This window comes from Astatotilapia calliptera, chromosome 13, assembly GCF_900246225.1.
Source record: "Astatotilapia calliptera chromosome 13, fAstCal1.2, whole genome shotgun sequence".
Lineage (NCBI taxonomy): Eukaryota > Metazoa > Chordata > Actinopteri > Cichliformes > Cichlidae > Astatotilapia > Astatotilapia calliptera.
In genome coordinates, this window is record NC_039314.1 from 31,930,349 (window position 1) to 31,949,379 (window position 19,031).

Here is a 19,031-nt window from a genome sequence, read left to right on the forward strand (position 1 = left end):
GAAGGTTATCTCTGGAAGGAAAAAGTCTCCATGGAGAAACTCCACACTGGTGAAAAATGAAAAAAGAGAGTGTAGGAAAGCTGAGCGCAGATGGAGAAAAACAAACCTCCAGGTTCATTATGACATTTATAAAGAGAAACTTCACAATTATAATTTACAACTGAGGAGTGCAAGGAGGTCCTACTTCTCTGACATCATCACTAAAAACAGCCATAATGCTCGGGTCTTATTTTCTACAGTCGACAGGCTAACAAACCCTCCTGTGTCAGTGGCAGCTGAACTTCATTCGACCATGGCCTGCAATGACTTTGCCAAATTCTTCACTGAAAAAATCCAAAAAATTAGACAAGCAATTGGTACATCAACAGCAGATCCAGGATATGTACTGTGTCCACCGAAAAACTGTTTAAACACCATCAAACAGTTTCACCCGATTAACAGCAAAGACCTGGAGGACATCTTAGGTCAACTGAACTCCTCCTCTTGCTGTTTAGATGTCCTGCCAACAAGTTTTTTCAAAAAGGTCTCAAAGACTTTAGAGTCAGACCTGTTACAGATCGTCAACTTTTCTTTATTATCAGGTGTGTTTCCAGAATCACTAAAAACTGCTGTAATAAAACCTATACTGAAAAAGGACAATCTTGACAAGACACAAATGAACAACTACAGGCCGATCTCAAATCTCCCGTTTTTAAGTAAGATCATTGAAAAAGCAGTTTCTCAACAGCTCAGTTACTTCTTAAAACAGAATAATTGCTACGATGCCTTCCAGTCAGGTTTTAGACAGAACCACAGCACTGAAACCGCTCTGACCAAAGTGTTTAATGACATATGTCTGAATACAGACAGTGGAAAAATGTCAGTCTTAGTTTTACTGGATCTCAGTGCAGCATTTGATACAGTTGACCACAACATATTACTCAAACGACTGGAGAACTGGACAGGTCTTTCAGGAACTGTACTAAACTGGTTCAAAACATACGTAGAAAACAGGAAATACTTTGTATCAATAGGTAACTTCACATCTGAGCAGACAAGTATCACATGTGGAGTTCCCCAAGGTTCCATCTTGGGACCCCTTCTGTTTAACATCTACATGCTCCCACTGGCACAGATTATAAACAACAACAAAATAAACTATCACAGCTATGCAGATGACACACAAATATATATCACAATGTCACCAGGAGACCGAGGCCCTGTACAGGCTCTTGGTAAATGCATTGAGGAAATCAATGACTGGTTGTGCCACAATTTTCTCCAGCTAAACAAAAACAAAACTGAGGTAATAGTCTTTGGCGCCAAAGAAAAACGATTACAGGTCACCAGAGAACTTCAATCTATACATCTAAAAACCACAAACCAGGCGAGAAATTTGGGTGTAGTGATGGATGCAGACCTAAACTTAGAAAAACACATTAAGACAATAACAAAATCAGCTTACTATCACCTCAAGAATATATCAAGGATAAAAGATCTGATGTCTCAACAGGACCTGGAAAAACTAGTCCATGCATTCATCTTTAGTAGGCTTGATTACTGTAACAGCATCTTTACAGGTCTACCTAAAAAATCAGTCAGACAACTACAGCTCATTCAGAACTCTGCTGCTCGAGTCCTCACTAAGACCAAAAAAGTGGACCACATCAGTCCAGCTCTGAGGTCTTTACACTGGCTGCCTGTCCGTCAGAGGATAGACTTTAAAGTTCTGATGCTGGTCTATAAAGCTCTGAATGGTTTAGGACCAAAATACATCAATGACAGCCTGACCCAGTATGAACCTTCCAGATCCCTCAGGTCATCTGGATCCGGTCTTTTATCAGTTCCCAGAGTCAGAACCAGACACGGAGAAGCTGCATTCAGCTTTTATGCTCCTTATATCTGGAACAAACTCCCAGAAAGCCTCAGATCAGCTGAAACACTCAGTTTATTTAAATCCAGGTTGAAGACTCACCTGTTCTCAGCTGCATTTGAATAAAGCACCAAATCCACACTTTAAGCTTAAATTTCAAAACTTACATTTAACTACTGATTTTATCTACTGTTCTGATTTTATCTGTTTTGATTTTATATACTGTTGTTTGTTGTTTGTTTGTTAATTAGTTAGTTAGTTTATTTGCTTGTTTTAATCAATTTTAAATCATGCTTTTTATTTGTTCTTGTTTCTAATGTCTCTGTAAAGCACTTTGAATCACCTTGTTGTTGAATTGTGCTATACAAATAAACTTGCCTTGCCTTGCCTTGCCTAATATGCTACACAAACACTAGAACAAAGGTGGATGTTGAAGCGACCTGCTGCTCTGTCTGTAGCTTTTCGTCACACTCGTGGGGGTCACGGCGTTGTTTTTTTTGTAGCCATTCCCTTTGTTGCTGAGTTTAAAAAATGGCGGTTATGATTTTCTTGAGCTGAGACACTCATGACTAATCAGACACTACTAACCACCCAATCAATGCCATGCAGTCTGACGACGTCACATTTTAGTACCTGTTTTAGTCACTTGAAACCCCAGCCGAGCAGGTACTAAAAAAAGTACCAGGTACTACGACCTGATGGAAAATCCTGAAAACTGTGGTGAACCGTGCCGAGTCAATCCGAAGAGGTACAAACGGAAAAGGGGCTAATGCATCCTGATACTTCTGCTAGCAGTCATGTCATGGCCTGGTTCCACTGGCAGACACATACACTATGGCATAACATTCGCAGGTGATGATGTACTCGTGGGGTTATGGTTGAGGTCATTACCTATGCATTCCTATGCGTTCCTTATCTTCCCTCTATATATTTTTAACACTGTCTTGCAGATTTATCCTATTTTTCTGCTTTTTATTTCCCAGAGTTGTGCAGGCTCTCTCAGACATGTTGTGATGAAGTCTTATTTGGTCTTTCTGTTTCTAAATGTTATTTGTGGTTTGGTCTGTGGCAAAGCCAATGTATTCCCCTTCATTTGACAAAAATATTCCTACTTCCATAATGTTGTAAAGGGTTTTTTCTTAACAGTGGAAATTATTCTGCAATCATCCCCTTTAGTAGTTTTCTGTGCTCCTTCAGACCTTTTGGCATTGATGATCTAGCCAGTGCATTCATGCACCACATCACTTCTAAATGAACCTACTGTATCTGAGACGGAGGGTTATTTGGGTTAATGTCAGCTTTCTTCACTTGCATGGCCATCACTTTGGGATCTTTTAATGAGAGCTTCAGTGGAAAGCTGTTCAAGCTTAAAACTTGCAATCCACTGCAGATCTTTTATTTGCTTTATTTGTCATCTGGCTGTGAGAACTGTTTAACATTCAGTTGTCTAGTGTCTTTTGACTGTCTGAAAATGCGAGCCTGTTAATTCATCATTTTGGTTTAGTTTTTGGATTTAAGCAGAAAGTGTACTGTCGTCTGATTTTGATTGTTTGAATTAAAATTCTCTGAATTGTCACTGTCAAAATACTTATGGACCTAATTGTATGTTTCAGTCACTCAGAGTAGCAATATTTTAACATAGAGGGTCAACCTGATGGGGCACAACAACACTGTTCCACTTCAGAATGAATCTACTATCAAACGGTGACTGCAGTTTTGTATTTTAGGAAACATTTTTTCCCTCATACTATAAAGTTATTTTGTGGTAAAATTTAAATGATGAGTGAGCCGGCTATAAAAGCTGATTTTCCCTTTGTAAGGTTCCCCTCTGAAGTCTCACTTGTTCATTTCTCTTCTTGAATGGCTATACAATTAGTGGTGTGCTGTAAGCACATGCCTAATTTTGTCCTGAGAATATATTCCTGATGTTTGTGATAAGACTTGATAATTAAGAGGAAGGCCCTGGGGTGATTTTCATGAAGAGAAAGTGTTTGTGTATGAGAGTGAAGCTATTAAAACCTGGCCCTGTGGTAATGGAGCCAGCTGATTTCTCTGGTAACACAGTTAGGGATTTTAAACAGGCTCATATACACATAAACCTGCATACCTGTTGCACAAACATGCATTTGTTCATAGCAATGAACAGGGATTTGTTATTATTGTTATTTGACTAGCATTAAGGTGTGCATCTGTGTTCATGCTATTGAGGGGAGGGGCCGTGTAAAGTTCTGTGTCAGCTGGAGTACCGGTAGTTGAAAATGGCACTTTTAGTGTCAACACAGTTAGATATGATCCAATAGTAATATTGATCAGTATCAATTAATGCATTTCCTTGCATTTTTGATCTTCAGTGGATAGGACCTATAAACCAGCAGTCCCCACCTTTTTTGTGCCACAGACCAGTTTATATCTGACAATATTTTCACGGACTGACCTTAAAGGTGTGCAGTGTGGCTCCCTGTACCTCCTCAACAGGAGCTCATGAATGAATAAATGGTGTGTCACAAAAATTTGAATATCATTACATTTTTATGTGATTTAATTAAAGGCTTGTATATTATGTGAACTACTTAGAGTCTTTGTTTTAATTTTGATGGTTATTGCTTATAGATCATGAACATAAGAAATCCAGTATCTTAGAGTATGACATTATTTCATTTTGCCTTTCTGTACGAATAAAGTCCAACCCCACCCCTAACTTTTTCTTATTCTCAGAATGGACAGGGTAGGGTAGTGATTGGTCAAATTTAAATATCATCTGATGGCATGATTCACACATGTTTAATCTCACAATGGAAAGTCACTCCTCTGCCTGAAAGATTACAGCTTGGAGGTTTTTGACTTCCGATGCAAGCAACAGCCTGAACTCAACTGCTTTAAAAGGCTGACTGTTCAGAGTGTTGTATTGTAGCATTTCAAGGAGAGTTGACTGGAGAATAAAAGTGTAATAAGAAAAGCTACACAAGCAACAGGTATGATGGCAGCCACCTGTACAAGGAGACTACTTTTGATACCAGAAGAAAGGTCACGATCAAAATTATTAGGGTTTCGCCTACTGGCCTGCTTCAAATCCACCTCCATCGTCCCGATACCCAAAAACTCCAACCCATCTTGCCTCAATGACTACCGCCCAGTAGCACTCACCCCCATCATCACTAAGTGCTTAGAGCAGCTGGTCCTAGCACACTTCAAATCCTGTCTCCCCCCCACCCTGGACCCCCACCAATTCGCATACCGCCAGAACAGGAGCACAGAGGATGCAGTCTCCATCGCACTGCACTCTGTCCTCTCACACCTGGACAACAACAACACCTACGCCAGAATGCTGTTTATAGACTTCAGTTCAACATTCAATACAATCCACCCCTCACAACTCATCAGGAAACTGACAGACCTGGGCATCAGTTCCCTCATGTGCAAATGGTTACTGGACTTCCTGACCAACCGCCCCCAACATGTCCGGCTGGATAACCGCTGCTCATCTACCATCACGATGAACACCGGTGTACCACAAGGCTGTGTGATGAGCCCTTTCCTCTACTCCCTCTTCACCCACGACTGCAGACCTGCTGATGGTTCCAACACCATCATTAAGTTTGCAGATGACACCACGGTGATTGGCCTCATCAGTGACAACGATGAGGTGGATCGTCTGGCTGAGTGGTGCGACAGAACCAACCTGCTGCTTAACACCGAGAAGACCAAGGAGCTCATCGTGGACTACAGGAGGAATGCTGACCCACATCCACCCATCCACATTAAGGGGACGGCTGTGGAGCGTGTGAGCAGCTTCAAGTTCCTGGGAGTCCACATCTCCGAGGATCTCACCTGGACGACCAACTGCTCCAAGCTGGTCAAGAAGGCTCACCAGCGCCTCTTCTTCTTGAGGACTCTGAGGAAGAACCACCTGTCCTCAGACATCCTGGTGAACTTCTATCGTTGCACTAGAGCTGGGCGATAGAACGATAATGATATGTATCGCGATATAACTTTTACTCGATAGAGAAACTATCGCGATAGACCTCGCCGCTCTTCTCCTCTTAAAAAAAAAAAAAAAAAAAAAAAAAGACCAGCCAATCCAAATTAAGTAGCGCAGAGCCGAACCAATCACAGCCACAGCGTCACATCGCGTGACTTGTTACGTACAGCACAAGTGCCAAGCTGCACGTGTGTTTGTTTGGGAAGCAGCCAGCGGGTAATGGAGGAAATGAGTGTGCCGACTAGAAAAATCAACCGAGCGTGACCGAAGAGAAAACAGATGATGGTTCCAATGCCGGAGAGATTGTCAAACGGAAGAGCCATAGAAGTTCCGTAGTGTGAAGGTATTTCGGCTATTTCAAGTCTGACAAAAAACAGAGTAGCGTGCACTGTAAATTGTGCCGAAAGCAAGTCTGGAAATACAATAAACTGGTGCACACTGTGCGCCACGTTATTGTTTCGGTGAAATGAATTTCTACAATACTGTTACTGTTAATTCTACTCTCTGCAGTGTTTAAATGCTTACATATACACACAGTTACTGTCCCTCCACACATACGACTCGGTTCTGCTTCTATGCCCCAGCTTTGTTTACTTTTTCCCACCGAGGCTTCTAGACTTCTGATTGGCCAACATTTCTGCATGGTTAGGAATCTAGCGCCACCTGCTGCTTTGGCATGTTCATAGCAGCGTTTTCCTTCATTTCAGCCTTTATGTGTGGACGGGATTATTTTTTTAAAACGAAAACGGAAAATCTCCGTTTTCAAAAATACCCGCGTACGTGTGGACGTAGCCTCAGTCTCTGACTGGAAGCGCTAATTCGTCAGACTAAAGTAACTGTTAAAACTGTTTGAAAAGCTAAGCTATACAACAAGGAGAGATTGAGAATTTCCTTTTAGTTCTCAGTTTATTTGATATTGACAAAAGTTAGTCAGTTTTGTCTGTTCTTCTGTAAAACAAACAAAGATTTATCTTTAGAATTAATATTTTGTTTCTAAGTGGAATTGACAATTTAGTAGTCTGTTTCGTTTGTTCTATTTTGAAACTTAAACGCTTTAGCGGCTGCCTTTTGTGTAGTTTGCAATATTTGCCTTTATTTATCTGGAAAAGTCTCATGTTCCTTAAGTACATCTACCCTGTTGAACTTCATCCATCCATTCGCGTCCGCTTAATGGATGAACTTATTATGGGAAATAAATATTTAAATAAAAACAAGGTGCTGATTATTTCACATTTTACTTGTGAGCAACGGCACAATTAAATCTTACAAATATAGTTATTTGGCTTATATCGTGATAGATATCGTTATCGCCTGAAATGAAAAAAAAAAAACATATCGTGATATGAAAAAATCTCATATCGCCCAGCTCTACGTTGCACCATCGAGAGCATCCTGACCAACTGTATAACAGTCTGGTACGGGAACTGCTCTGCCTCGGACCGGAAGGCGTTGCAGAGGGTCGTGAAAACTGCCCAGCGCATCGCCAGAGCACCACTTCCTGCCATGAAAGACATCTACAGGAAGCGGTGTCTGAAAAGGGCTGGGAAAATCATCAAAGACCCCAGTCACCCATCACATGGACTCTTCACCCTCCTGCCCTCTGGGAGGCGCTACAGGAGCCTCCGGACTAAGACCACCAGGTACCGGAACAGCTTCTTCCCCACAGCTGTCAGACTCCTGAACTCTGCCTCCTGACATCTGACCCACGTTAACACATGGACTGAACACACACACACCCACAATGGACAACTGTACCCTCAAACACAATAATAACATGGACTGAACCGCCACTCACAACCACTAGCACTTTATATAGCCTCTGTAGAAACTATCCACACCCTCACTTATCTTAACTGCACTACTGTATAGCTCTGTGTAAATAATCATTCTGTACATTCAATAATCTTTAACCCTACAACTGTTTACAACTTGCACAGTTCCCATTTCTGTATAGCTGTATATCTCAGATTCTGTAAAGTTATTTATTTCATATTCTGTATAGTTTTTCATATTTATATCCTGTTCATAGCCTGTACATAGCGTGTACTCACTACAGCCTGTACATACTTATAGTTATAGAATATTCACAACATACTTCATACCGTGTACATTATAACATACCGTAATAGACCCATTTCTGTAATATACTCACATATCTATATTATTGCTAATATATATATTGTAATATATCTATATCACTAAAGCACTTCTGGATGGATGCAAACTGCATTTCGTTGCCCTGTACCTGTGCATGTGCAATGACAATAAAGTTGAATTCTATTCTATTCTATTCTAATAACTTGAATTTTCTGTATTTTTTTTTCTGTACTCCTATGCTCACTATCTTAATCACTCCTATCTCATCTTTCCTTTTTCAGATGGTGGCACCAATGTTGAGCTGAAGGACTTGCAACTGTGGATGGAAAGCTGTTCAAGTAATGTCAGTACATTTTATTCCTTATTCAACTTTAGTCCATCTTCATGTTCTAGAGGCATCAGAGTTATACTACAGTGCCGATCAAAAGTTTAAGACCACTTGAAAAATGGCAAAAAATCTTATTTTGCATGTTTGGATCTTAACAGGGTTAAAGTAGAGTTTTAACATGCAACAAGAAGAAATGGGAGTGAGATGAAATATTTTTCAATCATGCAATTTATTGAAAACAATGCTTAAACTGAAACAGGCTGTTTTTACACCTGATCAAAAGTTTAGGATCACACCTCCAAAAAAAAACCTGCCAACACCCCCTAAACAGAAATCAAGTTTCCAAACATGACCAAAGCGGTGTGTAAGCAAAGTATTCAAACACGGCTAACTTGCATGAGCATGTAAGTGTCAATCATCCGGCTGATTATGCTAGGTGTCACCAGCTTCTGCAGCTCCATCAACAAGCATTTTGAAGTGATCTTAAACTTTCGATCAGAACTATAGTCATCTACAGATCTTATCCTGATACATTTTATCTGTGTAATCAGTGTTTTCTCAAATTTTCATTGAGACAGTATTGTGCAAAAGTCTTGAGTAAAAGTATGCCCTATTGCCTTCACATAACAAACATCTTAGGAATAAACTGTTTCTCTCTTAAGACACTTTATTTTCAGAAATGCTTCATTTGTTCTCATTTCTGTAGTCTAAATTATTTATTTAGATGTTGCCTCAAAATTGGCATATCTCAGCATGACCAAAAAGGGGATTGTGTTGATCTAGAGTAGCATTTTCAGTGGAGAAATGTTTTGTCACTCATCAGACTCAGCTGTCTGCAGGTTTCCCCAACCTTATAAACGGTGACTGAAGTACCTAGTTCCTTGGATGAGTGACGAAACATTTCTCCCAAGAAAACGCTGCGACCCTGGCAAAGGGAAGACAAAAAAAAAGTGTCAGACCTAAAAAATTAATTAATTAATTAAAAAACATTTTTAAAAAAGCTTTTCTTTCCAATTTCCTTAGATTACTATGACCGAGAACCTTCACAGACATACTTACATAAACCTAAAAGTTAGGGTTACTGAAGTTGGACTACCTGGTATATAATGTTGTGCTACGTGATTGCTAGCGACACAGCTATGTTAGCATAACATTAGCACAGTGAAGCTGGAGGATGAACGCCAACTTTTTTTCCACTCGATAAAAGTTAACGTGAGGGATTCTGGTGGTCAGGGACAAATGCAATCGCATGGCAGGATGCTGTAAACGGACCAAACTTCAGTCAGGAGAACAACTGAGATTATTCATCCACAATACGAGGTTAGTCATTAATATCCTGCAACAACATGGGAACAGAACAGCTGCGAGAGAATTCAACATTAATGAATCAATGTTACGGAAGTGGAGGAAGCGCAGTTTTTGGCTTTCCCCATATTTCAAGAGTGCTTCATCTCTTTGCTGTGACTGTCGCCCGGCATAATTTGCAGATGATAATGGTTGTAGCCGCTGCGATGCTTTCGACCAAAACAGGCGCAGCTTGATGACATCATCAACATGCGCTATCGCGCTAGAGCGGTATAGAGATTGACAGACCACGTGACTTTCGCGCATTGCATGCCGGTAACTCGTGGCAAAACAATCCAAGTACCTGCATCAAATGCAAGCATTTGCAGCACCGCAAAACGTTCATTCTTCGGTTCCAATAAATTCTTGCTTTTTCTTTGCCCCCCAAAAAGGTATGTACAAAACGAAGGAGAACAATGCCGGTCCGTACAAAGACAGACTTAATGAAAAGTCAAAGAAAAGATACGAGGAAAAAAATCAAACCAGTGAACGTGTTAGATCCTTACGAGCACACAGAGGGACAAAATACGTTAGCGTGCTGCCCAACTTCACCACGCTCATATTTATAATTATACGGTTCTTGGAGTGAGTGCATACACTCATGAAGTTTAGTAACTTCAGGTCACTGCAACAAGCCCAGGTACAGTTTACCGACGGATGGGTGCAGGACCTTGAAATGCACCGTGTAGAAAGTAAAGACCATCGTACATATCATAAGTTTACCAGCCTCACAAATCGTCGTCATAAATACACATTTGTTAACCGTTTATTAATATAACCTTTGAGCTCAACGGTAATTAATTAGTAGTAGAAATAATTTCTGGTACGCATCACAGAAATGTAGCAGTGACAATAATACTGTATGCTGTAATCGTACTGGACAATTAGTGATACAAAAAACCTGTTTTATCCTGTGAATAAAAGTATATGTTTTTGTCAATGTACCATAATAACAGAAGCGAAACACAATATTGTGTCAGGACAATTCACTATTTATGCACAATAAACAAAGGAGCATAGCGCCACAATTTCTGTTCAGCGCCAGACTTGCTTGTAACCTATATCACCAATTATGTTAAGAAAAATGACGCATTAACTACAACAGCAGACTGACCTTTGTGGAAATGCTTGGAGCAGACTAACCTGTGAGCTGGAGTGTTCTGGGACGTTATATTTGGTCTTTGAATGGCTGCAATCCAGACCATCCGTCGCCTCTTTGTTAGTTCGGAAACATGGCTCGAACAATTTCTCTTCAACGACGTAATCCGATAACAACCGATCTCTTTACCCGTCGGCTTTCCGTGGCTGTCATGCGACCGGCTATTGCAGTTAATAATACAACAGCTTCTTGCCATTTTTTGGGCTTCTTTTTATCGCTGTATAACTGATTTCAATTGAAAGCCTGCGTGCGCTAGTACCTCTTGCCACGAGTTCCCAGAATTCTTTTGCGGTTTTACCCCTGAGTGACGTCACATTTTCAATCTCTATAGTCAAAATCTCTATCGTTGGCCAAATTTATATCGTTTCTATCGTATATCGTTTATATCGCCCACCCCTAGTAACTACCAGAGTTCCTATACTTAAACTCTCACTATCACTAAAACTCTCGTCTAAACCAAGTGATTTTTTTCTAGTGTAGCAATGAAACAGATGTTAAAGTGATGCAGAATTGGCACATTGCTGAGTATTGACAATTTACTTTCTTTGTACTTTGTAAATTCTAGGGGAATGGAGGGGGAGGAACACAAGCTATAAAATGTGTAGTTGATTTTGCTTTGTCCATGGTGTGTGTAGAGTAGTACTTTCTTCTGTTTAATATCGTAATTGTGGCTACAGAAAACATGGAATTTTTGAGAATGGCTCTAAGAACTAACAGCTGATGTCTAGTGAATCATTTTTCCCCCTTACCCTTTGTTGTAATTTTCACTGCCTTTTTCTCACCCTCCCACTTGTCTCTCCCCATTTTCCAGGTGTCTTTCGGCAATGTACAGACAATGTGTCCCAAGGAGGGTCGGCCCCAAAATACATTCTACAAGCATTGATGCTTCCATGGCTGACGGACTTGTCAGGCATCTGCAAAAGAAGAGACACTCGCATTGTGCAATATCTGCTTAAACTTTTTAAGAACTGCTGACCAACCGGCAGGAACTTGAGATTGAACTTTTGGTGTGGTATTGAAGACCCCGACCAGTTCTCAGCCAGAGACCACTGGTGTTGGTGTTCATTTTTATTGACCCATCTTACATTTCTTACTCTTCAGACCCTGTATTGGTACCTTTCAAATTGGAGAAAGGAAGTTGCAGAGTTTTTTGTTTGTTTGTTTTTTGACACTGCTGAGCCATAAGGACAGAAGAGGTAATGGATGATGTTGGCCATGGTGACGTAGTGTAAATGGCTATTCTTCAGCACATCCCGGTGCCAGTATCTACTGCTCGATCTTCCTCTTCCACTCCCCTCTCCTCTTGCTCCTACTTCCCTTATCTGCTGTCCTTCCTTAATCATTACTGCCTCTTGCTGTCCAGTCCTGCCTTTACCCTCCAAACACCATGGTGGGTTCAGGGTTGGGTGTTTGGAAGCTAATGCGAGGTGTCCGCCAGCTAGAGCTCCATCGCCTCATCCTGGCGCTCATCATCTTCTGCTTGCTGTCCATGGCCTTTTTAGCTTACTATGTCTCCAACAGCCCAAAAATCAAGGAGGCCCCTCCTTTACCTTTTAGTGATTGTGGCGGAGGTGGTGGGATTTCACTAGGAGTAAGTACGGGCGATGCAGAAGGAGGGCCAGGTGGCCAGAGGGCACCACTTTTTCTTCCTCCGCGCCAGGGACAACTACACCATGTTAAGGATAATTTAAAGACGGAGCCTGTGGTTCTGGTATTTGTAGAGAGCATCTATTCCCAACTGGGCCAGGAGATTGTAGCCATATTGGAGTCAAGTCGCTTTCACTACCGGACAGAGATTGCTCCTGGTAAAGGTGACATGCCCACATTGACAGAACGTAACCGTGGACGCTATACTTTGATCATCTATGAAAATGTCTTGAAATATGTCAATCTTGATTCGTGGAACCGTGACTTGCTGGACAAGTATTGTGCTGAGTATGGAGTAGGTGTCATTGGCTTTTTCAAAGCGAATGAAAACTCTCCTTTCAGTGCACAGCTCAAAGGCTTTCCTCTCTATCTACACTCGCACTTGGGACTCAGGGACTACCGCATCAACCCCGCTGCTCCTCTACTCTACATCACCAAGCCTAATCAGATGGAGCAGGGCTCCTTACCAGGCGATGACTGGACCATTTTCCAGTCTAACCATTCTACCTATGAACCAGTGCTTCTAGCTAGAACCAAGACCTCAGATACACTGGCGCATTTTGGACCCAGCCCTTTGCGGGCCCTTCATGCCACAGTAATCCAAGACTTGGGGCTCCACGATGGCATTCAAAGAGTTCTTTTTGGAAATAATCTCAACTACTGGCTTCACAAGCTAGTGTTTGTGGATGCTATTGCCTACTTGACAGGAAAGAGACTGTGTTTGTCCTTGGACCGTCACATCCTCGTAGACGTGGACGACATATTTGTTGGCAAGGAGGGAACCCGTATGAAGGTGTCTGATGTGGAGGTGGGTGAGCCTTGTCAGCCGTACATACAGTTGGTTCCTCTGTTTTGTTTTGTGTTTGTTTTTATTTACAGTACCAAAGTTTTTGCAATTTTGCCTTGGTACACCACCAAAGTTGATTTTAAGTCAAACAATCAAGATGTGATTAAAGTGTAGAATATCACCTTCAATTCAAGGGGTTTAACAAATACATTACATTAACTGTTTAGGAATTATATCCATTTTTATGCACAGTATCCCATTTCAGAGGTTTCTAAGTAATTTTATGTATATGGATTATTTTTAATGCTCAGATGAAAATTCTTTGCAGTTTCCTTAGACATCACCAAGTCTCACTGAAGTTAAAACAGAAAGCAGAAAATGAAAAGCCGCGCTATTGGGTACTGATCGGTACCCTGCTCAGACAATGATAGGAACACTCTTGAGGTAGGCATAACTTCCCTAGATTAATTTTGAATCAGTTCTTCTTACCATGAAAAGAATTCCACATCCATGAGTCCCTCTGGGCCCCAGTGCCCAAAATTTCTATTTGTTTGTTTTTTTGTTTTTTGTTACTCAAGGGCGTAGATTTGGCATGGACGGAAGGGACATGTCCCCACCAATATACAGCGATTATTGAACTCTCCCCACCAATAATTTGATCTCTTCGAGTGAAGAAAAACAAACCCGATAGAAAGAAAAAAACAAACAAACAAAAAAACATCTGTCAATGTCTCACTCACCCAGCTGTGCAGAAAGACTTAAATTACGTCCTCAACTGGAGTCCTACCTCATGTGACAAATATGGCCAATGTGATTGACTGTGCCCTTCAGGGAGCTCTGTTTAGTTTTAGCAGCAGCAAGCCTGCGCTGCAAGGACCTGCAAGGAGGAGAGGAGGATGGCAGCAAAAAGGAAAGACCTGAATCTAAAAAAAATATTTTTCAAAGAAACCTGTAAGTCACTTAAAGTCAAGCTCACTCATAAAATGTGTCCCTCATAATAACGTTACAGGCTATGCTAGGCCATACATGCCAACACTTCCGATTTTTCCGGGAGAATCCCGAAAATCTCCCGGAGCCACCATTCTCCCCAATTTCTCCCGATTTTCCACCTGGGCAACAAAATTGAAAAACCATATCCCAGATTGGCCCAGCCAATTCCAGTTTCCAACAATGGCTACTACTACTGCAGCTACTTAGTTTTAATATTACTCTTATTAATCTTTCTGGGTTGCAAAATAAACTTTTAACATATTTTCAGGCGAGAATGTAGCTGCGTAAACTTCAAATAACTTAAACATGTTATTGTTTGGCCTTTTTCTGTGTTTTATTTGTTCGTGAGTAAATCGGTTTAGCTGAGATTAAAGTTATTAGATTAGATTAAATAAAATTTTATTAATCCCTTGGGAGGGTTCCTCCGGGGTTTTCACACAGCTAAATAAATGTCAATCAGAAAACTAATTAAACAGAAGTGTGAGACGGTCGAGAATCTACGCCAGTGTCCGGTTATATTTTAGACAGCAAGGAGCAGACGGCAGAGGTGACGTAATTCTGACGGCTAGAATATCCAATTTCACAGTCGCTCATTTCCGGTCTCCCCGGCTTTCGGAGGACCCGGCCCACTTAGACCGAAAAGGCCGGGTCCTCAGGTGGACGCAGCCTCTGAATTTGGACAATAATAACAGTGACATTTAACTTATTTTATCCAATAAGTAAACACTGTAAAATTCAAGTTTTTTTGTATATATCAGTCATTTGTTTAATAGTAATTTAACGTTATATAATTCACATATAAAACTATGAATTATAATTTTAAATGGTTTAAAAGCATGTAGAATAGCATATGTAGGCAAGTATATTTCTCCTTTTTTTTATCAAGAAGTAAAGAGAAAAAGGAAAAAATAAGAAACAGGGCAGGGTTCGGTGGTTGAATCATCCGTCTCCACCAATGCCAAAGCCAAATCTACGCCCTTGTTGTCACTGCACAGAGTCGGCTGTGGAGACTTTACCTTATAGGGTAGGTTTGTTTGTTTATTCCAGTGATGGCCTCTAGGATTTAGAAAAATCAATTTCCCAATTCAAATTTAATTTAATTTGAATAATCTGATATAGATTCTTAAAACGTGAAAATCATTTTTTAAATATAAATGGTTGTTTTCCAGAAATGCCAAAATCTCAGGTAAGAGTACACAAAAGTACTCCAACAGCTGCCTTAAAGAGCAGGTGAATGGACTCCGCAAAAATGTAAACACAAAGTGCGATTGTTCACACCGTCGGGTGCTAAAGTGGACATCTCACAGATTCTGAAACTGCAGGTTTTGTCACTCTCCAACCAGAATTCATTGAACCAGCAGTAAAAGAAGTGTAAAACAACGTTTCATGTTTGAAAAAAAATTGATATAAATTTTCTCTTATTTTGGCTGTTTTGCTTCCAGAATCAGAATCAGAATCAGAATGGGGTTTATTGCCAAATGTTGAGCAGGTTTACAACATTAGGAAATTGCTGCGGTGCTTCAGTGCAAACATAGTGTCATAAATAGCACTTAAATAGACATGGAAAAAAATAAAAGTAGGGATAAGAATTAAAAGTGCTACGTGGAAAGATATGTGCATGAGATATACATGAGATATATACATGAGAATAAGAATTAAGAGTGCTACGTTGAAAGATATATACATGAGTGCAGGTGGTGATCAGTGCCAATCATGGAATGATGCAGTGAACACAGCGTAGGGTCATGTGTTAGTGGTGGGTACAGTCATATGGTTATTGTTCATGTGTCCAACAGCAGAGGGGAAGAAACTGTTCTTATGGCGAGAGGTTCTGGTGCGAATGGACCGGAGCCTCCTGCCTGAGGGGAGCAGGTCAAACAGACTGTGTCCAGGGTGAGAAGGGTCAGCTGAGATCCGAGCTGCACGCCGCAATGTCCTGGAGGTGTACAGGTCCTGCAAAGATGGGAGTCTGCAGCCAATCACCTTCTCAGCAGAGCGCACAACACGCTGCAGTCTCTGTTTGTCCCTGATAGTGGCTCCAGCGTACCACACGGTGATGGAGGAGGTGAGGATGGACTCGATGATTGCAGTGTAGAACTGCATCATCGTCCGTGTTGGCAGGTTGAATTTCTTCAGCTGCCTCAGGAAGTACATCCTCTGCTGGGCTTTCTTGATGACGGAGGTGATGGTGGGCTCCCACTTCAGGTCCTGGATGATGGTGGTACCCAGGAAGCGGAATGAGTCCACAGAGGTGATGGGGGTGTCAGTCAGGATGATGGGGGGGAGTGGAGCTGTGTGCTTCCTGAAGTCCACAATAATCTCCACTGTCTTCTGGGCATTCAGCACCAGGTTGTTGTGGCTGCACCAGGACACCAGACGTTCAACCTCTCTCCTGTAGGCAGACTCGTCCCCGTCCGAGATGAGTCCAATAACGGTGGTGTCATCTGCAAACTTGATTAGCTTGACAGACTGGTGGGTGGAGGTGCAGCAGTTGGTGTACAGGGAGAAGAGCAGAGGAGAAAGAACACAGCCCTGAGGGGAGCTGGTGCTGATGGTCCGAGAGTCCGAGACATTCTTTCCCAGCCTCACATGCTGCTTCCTGTCCGTCAGGAAGTCAGTGATCCACCGGCAGATGGGATCAGGCACATTCATCTGGGAAAGCTTGTCTCGGAGATGGTCTGGAAGGATGGTGTTGAAGGCAGAGCTGAAGTCCACAAACAGGATCCTGGCGTAGGTTCCTGGGGAGTCCAGATGCTGCAGGATGAAGTGTAGGGCCATGTTGATGGCGTCGTCTACAGACCTGTTGGCTCTATATGCAAACTGCAGGGGGTCCAGGAGGGGGGCCGTGAGGGTCCTGAGATGGGAGAGAACTAGGCGCTCAAAAGACTTCATGACCACAGATGTCAGAGCCACGGGTCTGTAGTCATTTAGTCCAGTGATCCTAGGTTTCTTGGGGACAGGGATTATGGTGGAGGACTTGAAGCAGGCAGGCACATGACATGCCTGCAGTGAGGAGTTGAAAATGCCAGAAAACACTGGGGCCAGCTCGTTTGCACAGTGTCTGAGGGTGGCAGGAGACACGCCGTCTGGGCCGGGAGCTTTCCGAGCATTCAGGTTCTTAAACTGCTTCCTCACATCTGCTTCATGAATATGAAGAGTTGTGGTTGGAGGAGGTGGTGTGAAATCCTCTTTTGTGTGGGGTGAGGAGGGGGGTGTTGTAGGTGAACGGTTAGAAGGTGGTGATGGCTCTATGGAGGGGGGAGAGGTGGGGGAATTAGTGTCCAAAGTGTCTCTATTGTTGGGGCCGTTGGAGGTGTGAAGGCTGCCTGATGGCTCGTCAAAACGGCAGTAGAAGTCGTTAAGGGTGTTGGCTAAGAGCAAGTCATCAGTGGAGTGGGGGGTTTTAGGCTTGTAGTTGGTGATATTCCTAAAACCTCTCCACACAGAGGCCGAGTCATTCTCTGAGATCTGCTGCTGCATCTTCTCAGAGTGCTGATGTTTAGCAATGTCCACTTCTTTAGTGAACCTGTACTTGGCCTCTCTGTAGCAGTCCCTGTCTCCGCTTCTGAACGCCTTTCTCTTTTCCAGCCACAGCTTTTTGAGTTTAGGAGTAAACCAGGGTTTGTCATTGTTATAACTCACCCTGGTGCGTGATGGCACAATGCTGTCCTCACAGAAGTGGATATAGGAGGTGACAGTGTCCGTAGACTCGTCCAAGCTGTTAGAAGCAGCCTTCATTGTGTCCCAGTCTGTGGTCTCCAAACACGTGCGAAGCTCCTCCACAGCCTCGTTGCTCCACAGTTTTTTAGTCCTCACGACAGGTTTGGAGAGCTTCAGCCTCTGTCTGTACGCGGGGATTAGGTGGATCATGACGTGGTCAGAAAGTCCGAGTGAAGCGCGGGGCACCGCGCGATAGGCCCCGCTGATCGTGCTGTAGCAGTGGTCCAATGTCCTCTCCTCTCTGGTCGGGCATTTAATATACTGCTTATATTTTGGAAGCTCATGGCTCAGATTGGCTTTGTTAAAGTCCCCAAGAGCAATGATGAGAGAGTCCGGGAATGTCCGCTCCATGTGCAGTATCTGCTCCGCGAGTGCGCACTGAGCTGCCTGCGCATCTGCGTCTGGCGGGATGTAAACAGCGGCCAGGATGAATGAAGCAAACTCCCGCGGAGAATAAAACGGTTTGCAGTGGATAAAAAGATATTCCAGAGAGGAAGAGCAGTGCTGAGCAATCACTGTCACATCTGTGCACCAGCCACTATTGATGTAGAAGCAGAGACCTCCACCTTTGGACTTACCGGAGAGAGCGGCCTGCCGGTCCGCGCGCAGCAGATGGAAGCCCTCCAGCTTGAGCGCGCAGTCTGGGATGTTCTCACTGAGCCACGACTCCGTAAAACATAAGACACAGGAGGAGGCAAAGTCTCTGTTCATGCTTCTCATCAGGGCCAGTTCGTCAATCTTATTCCCGAGTGAGCGTACATTAGAAAGGAAGATCCCAGGAAGAGCAGTTCGCAGTCCGCGTCTCCTCAAACGCACGAGTGCGCCGGCTCGCTTCCCTCTCTTTCGGCGTCTCGCTTTCCTGGTCAGAGTCAGCAGTAAATCTGCCGCAGATGCGACAAATATTGGAAATAAATCCACAGGCGTTGTAGTCCTGTAGTTGAGCTCTTCTCTGGTGTACGAGTATCCAGAGGAGTGCCCAGACACGGAAGAAATGCACAAAAACAAAACAAAAGTAAAGCACTGAAGCACCAGGGCGACCATCCGCGGCGCCATCTTGATGGCCATCTTGATCTTCCAGCGCGGGATTGAGTTGAATCAGGACTTTATGAATCAGAATTGAATCGCTTG

General features: G+C 42.7%; 1 protein-coding gene across 2 annotated transcripts in view; it reads left to right on the plus strand.

The window, feature by feature from the left end:
* Window positions 1–19,031, plus strand: part of ndst2a (N-deacetylase/N-sulfotransferase (heparan glucosaminyl) 2a) — a 64,556-nt gene that overhangs the window by 4,451 nt on the left and 41,074 nt on the right. For both annotated transcript variants that reach the window (XM_026191234.1, XM_026191235.1), the window contains exons 2-3: window positions 8,210–8,271; window positions 11,571–13,214. In XM_026191234.1, the coding sequence (XP_026047019.1) occupies window positions 12,147–13,214 (1,068 nt within the window). In that variant the 5' untranslated portion in view covers window positions 8,210–8,271; window positions 11,571–12,146. The remainder of the gene's footprint in view (window positions 1–8,209; window positions 8,272–11,570; window positions 13,215–19,031) is intronic.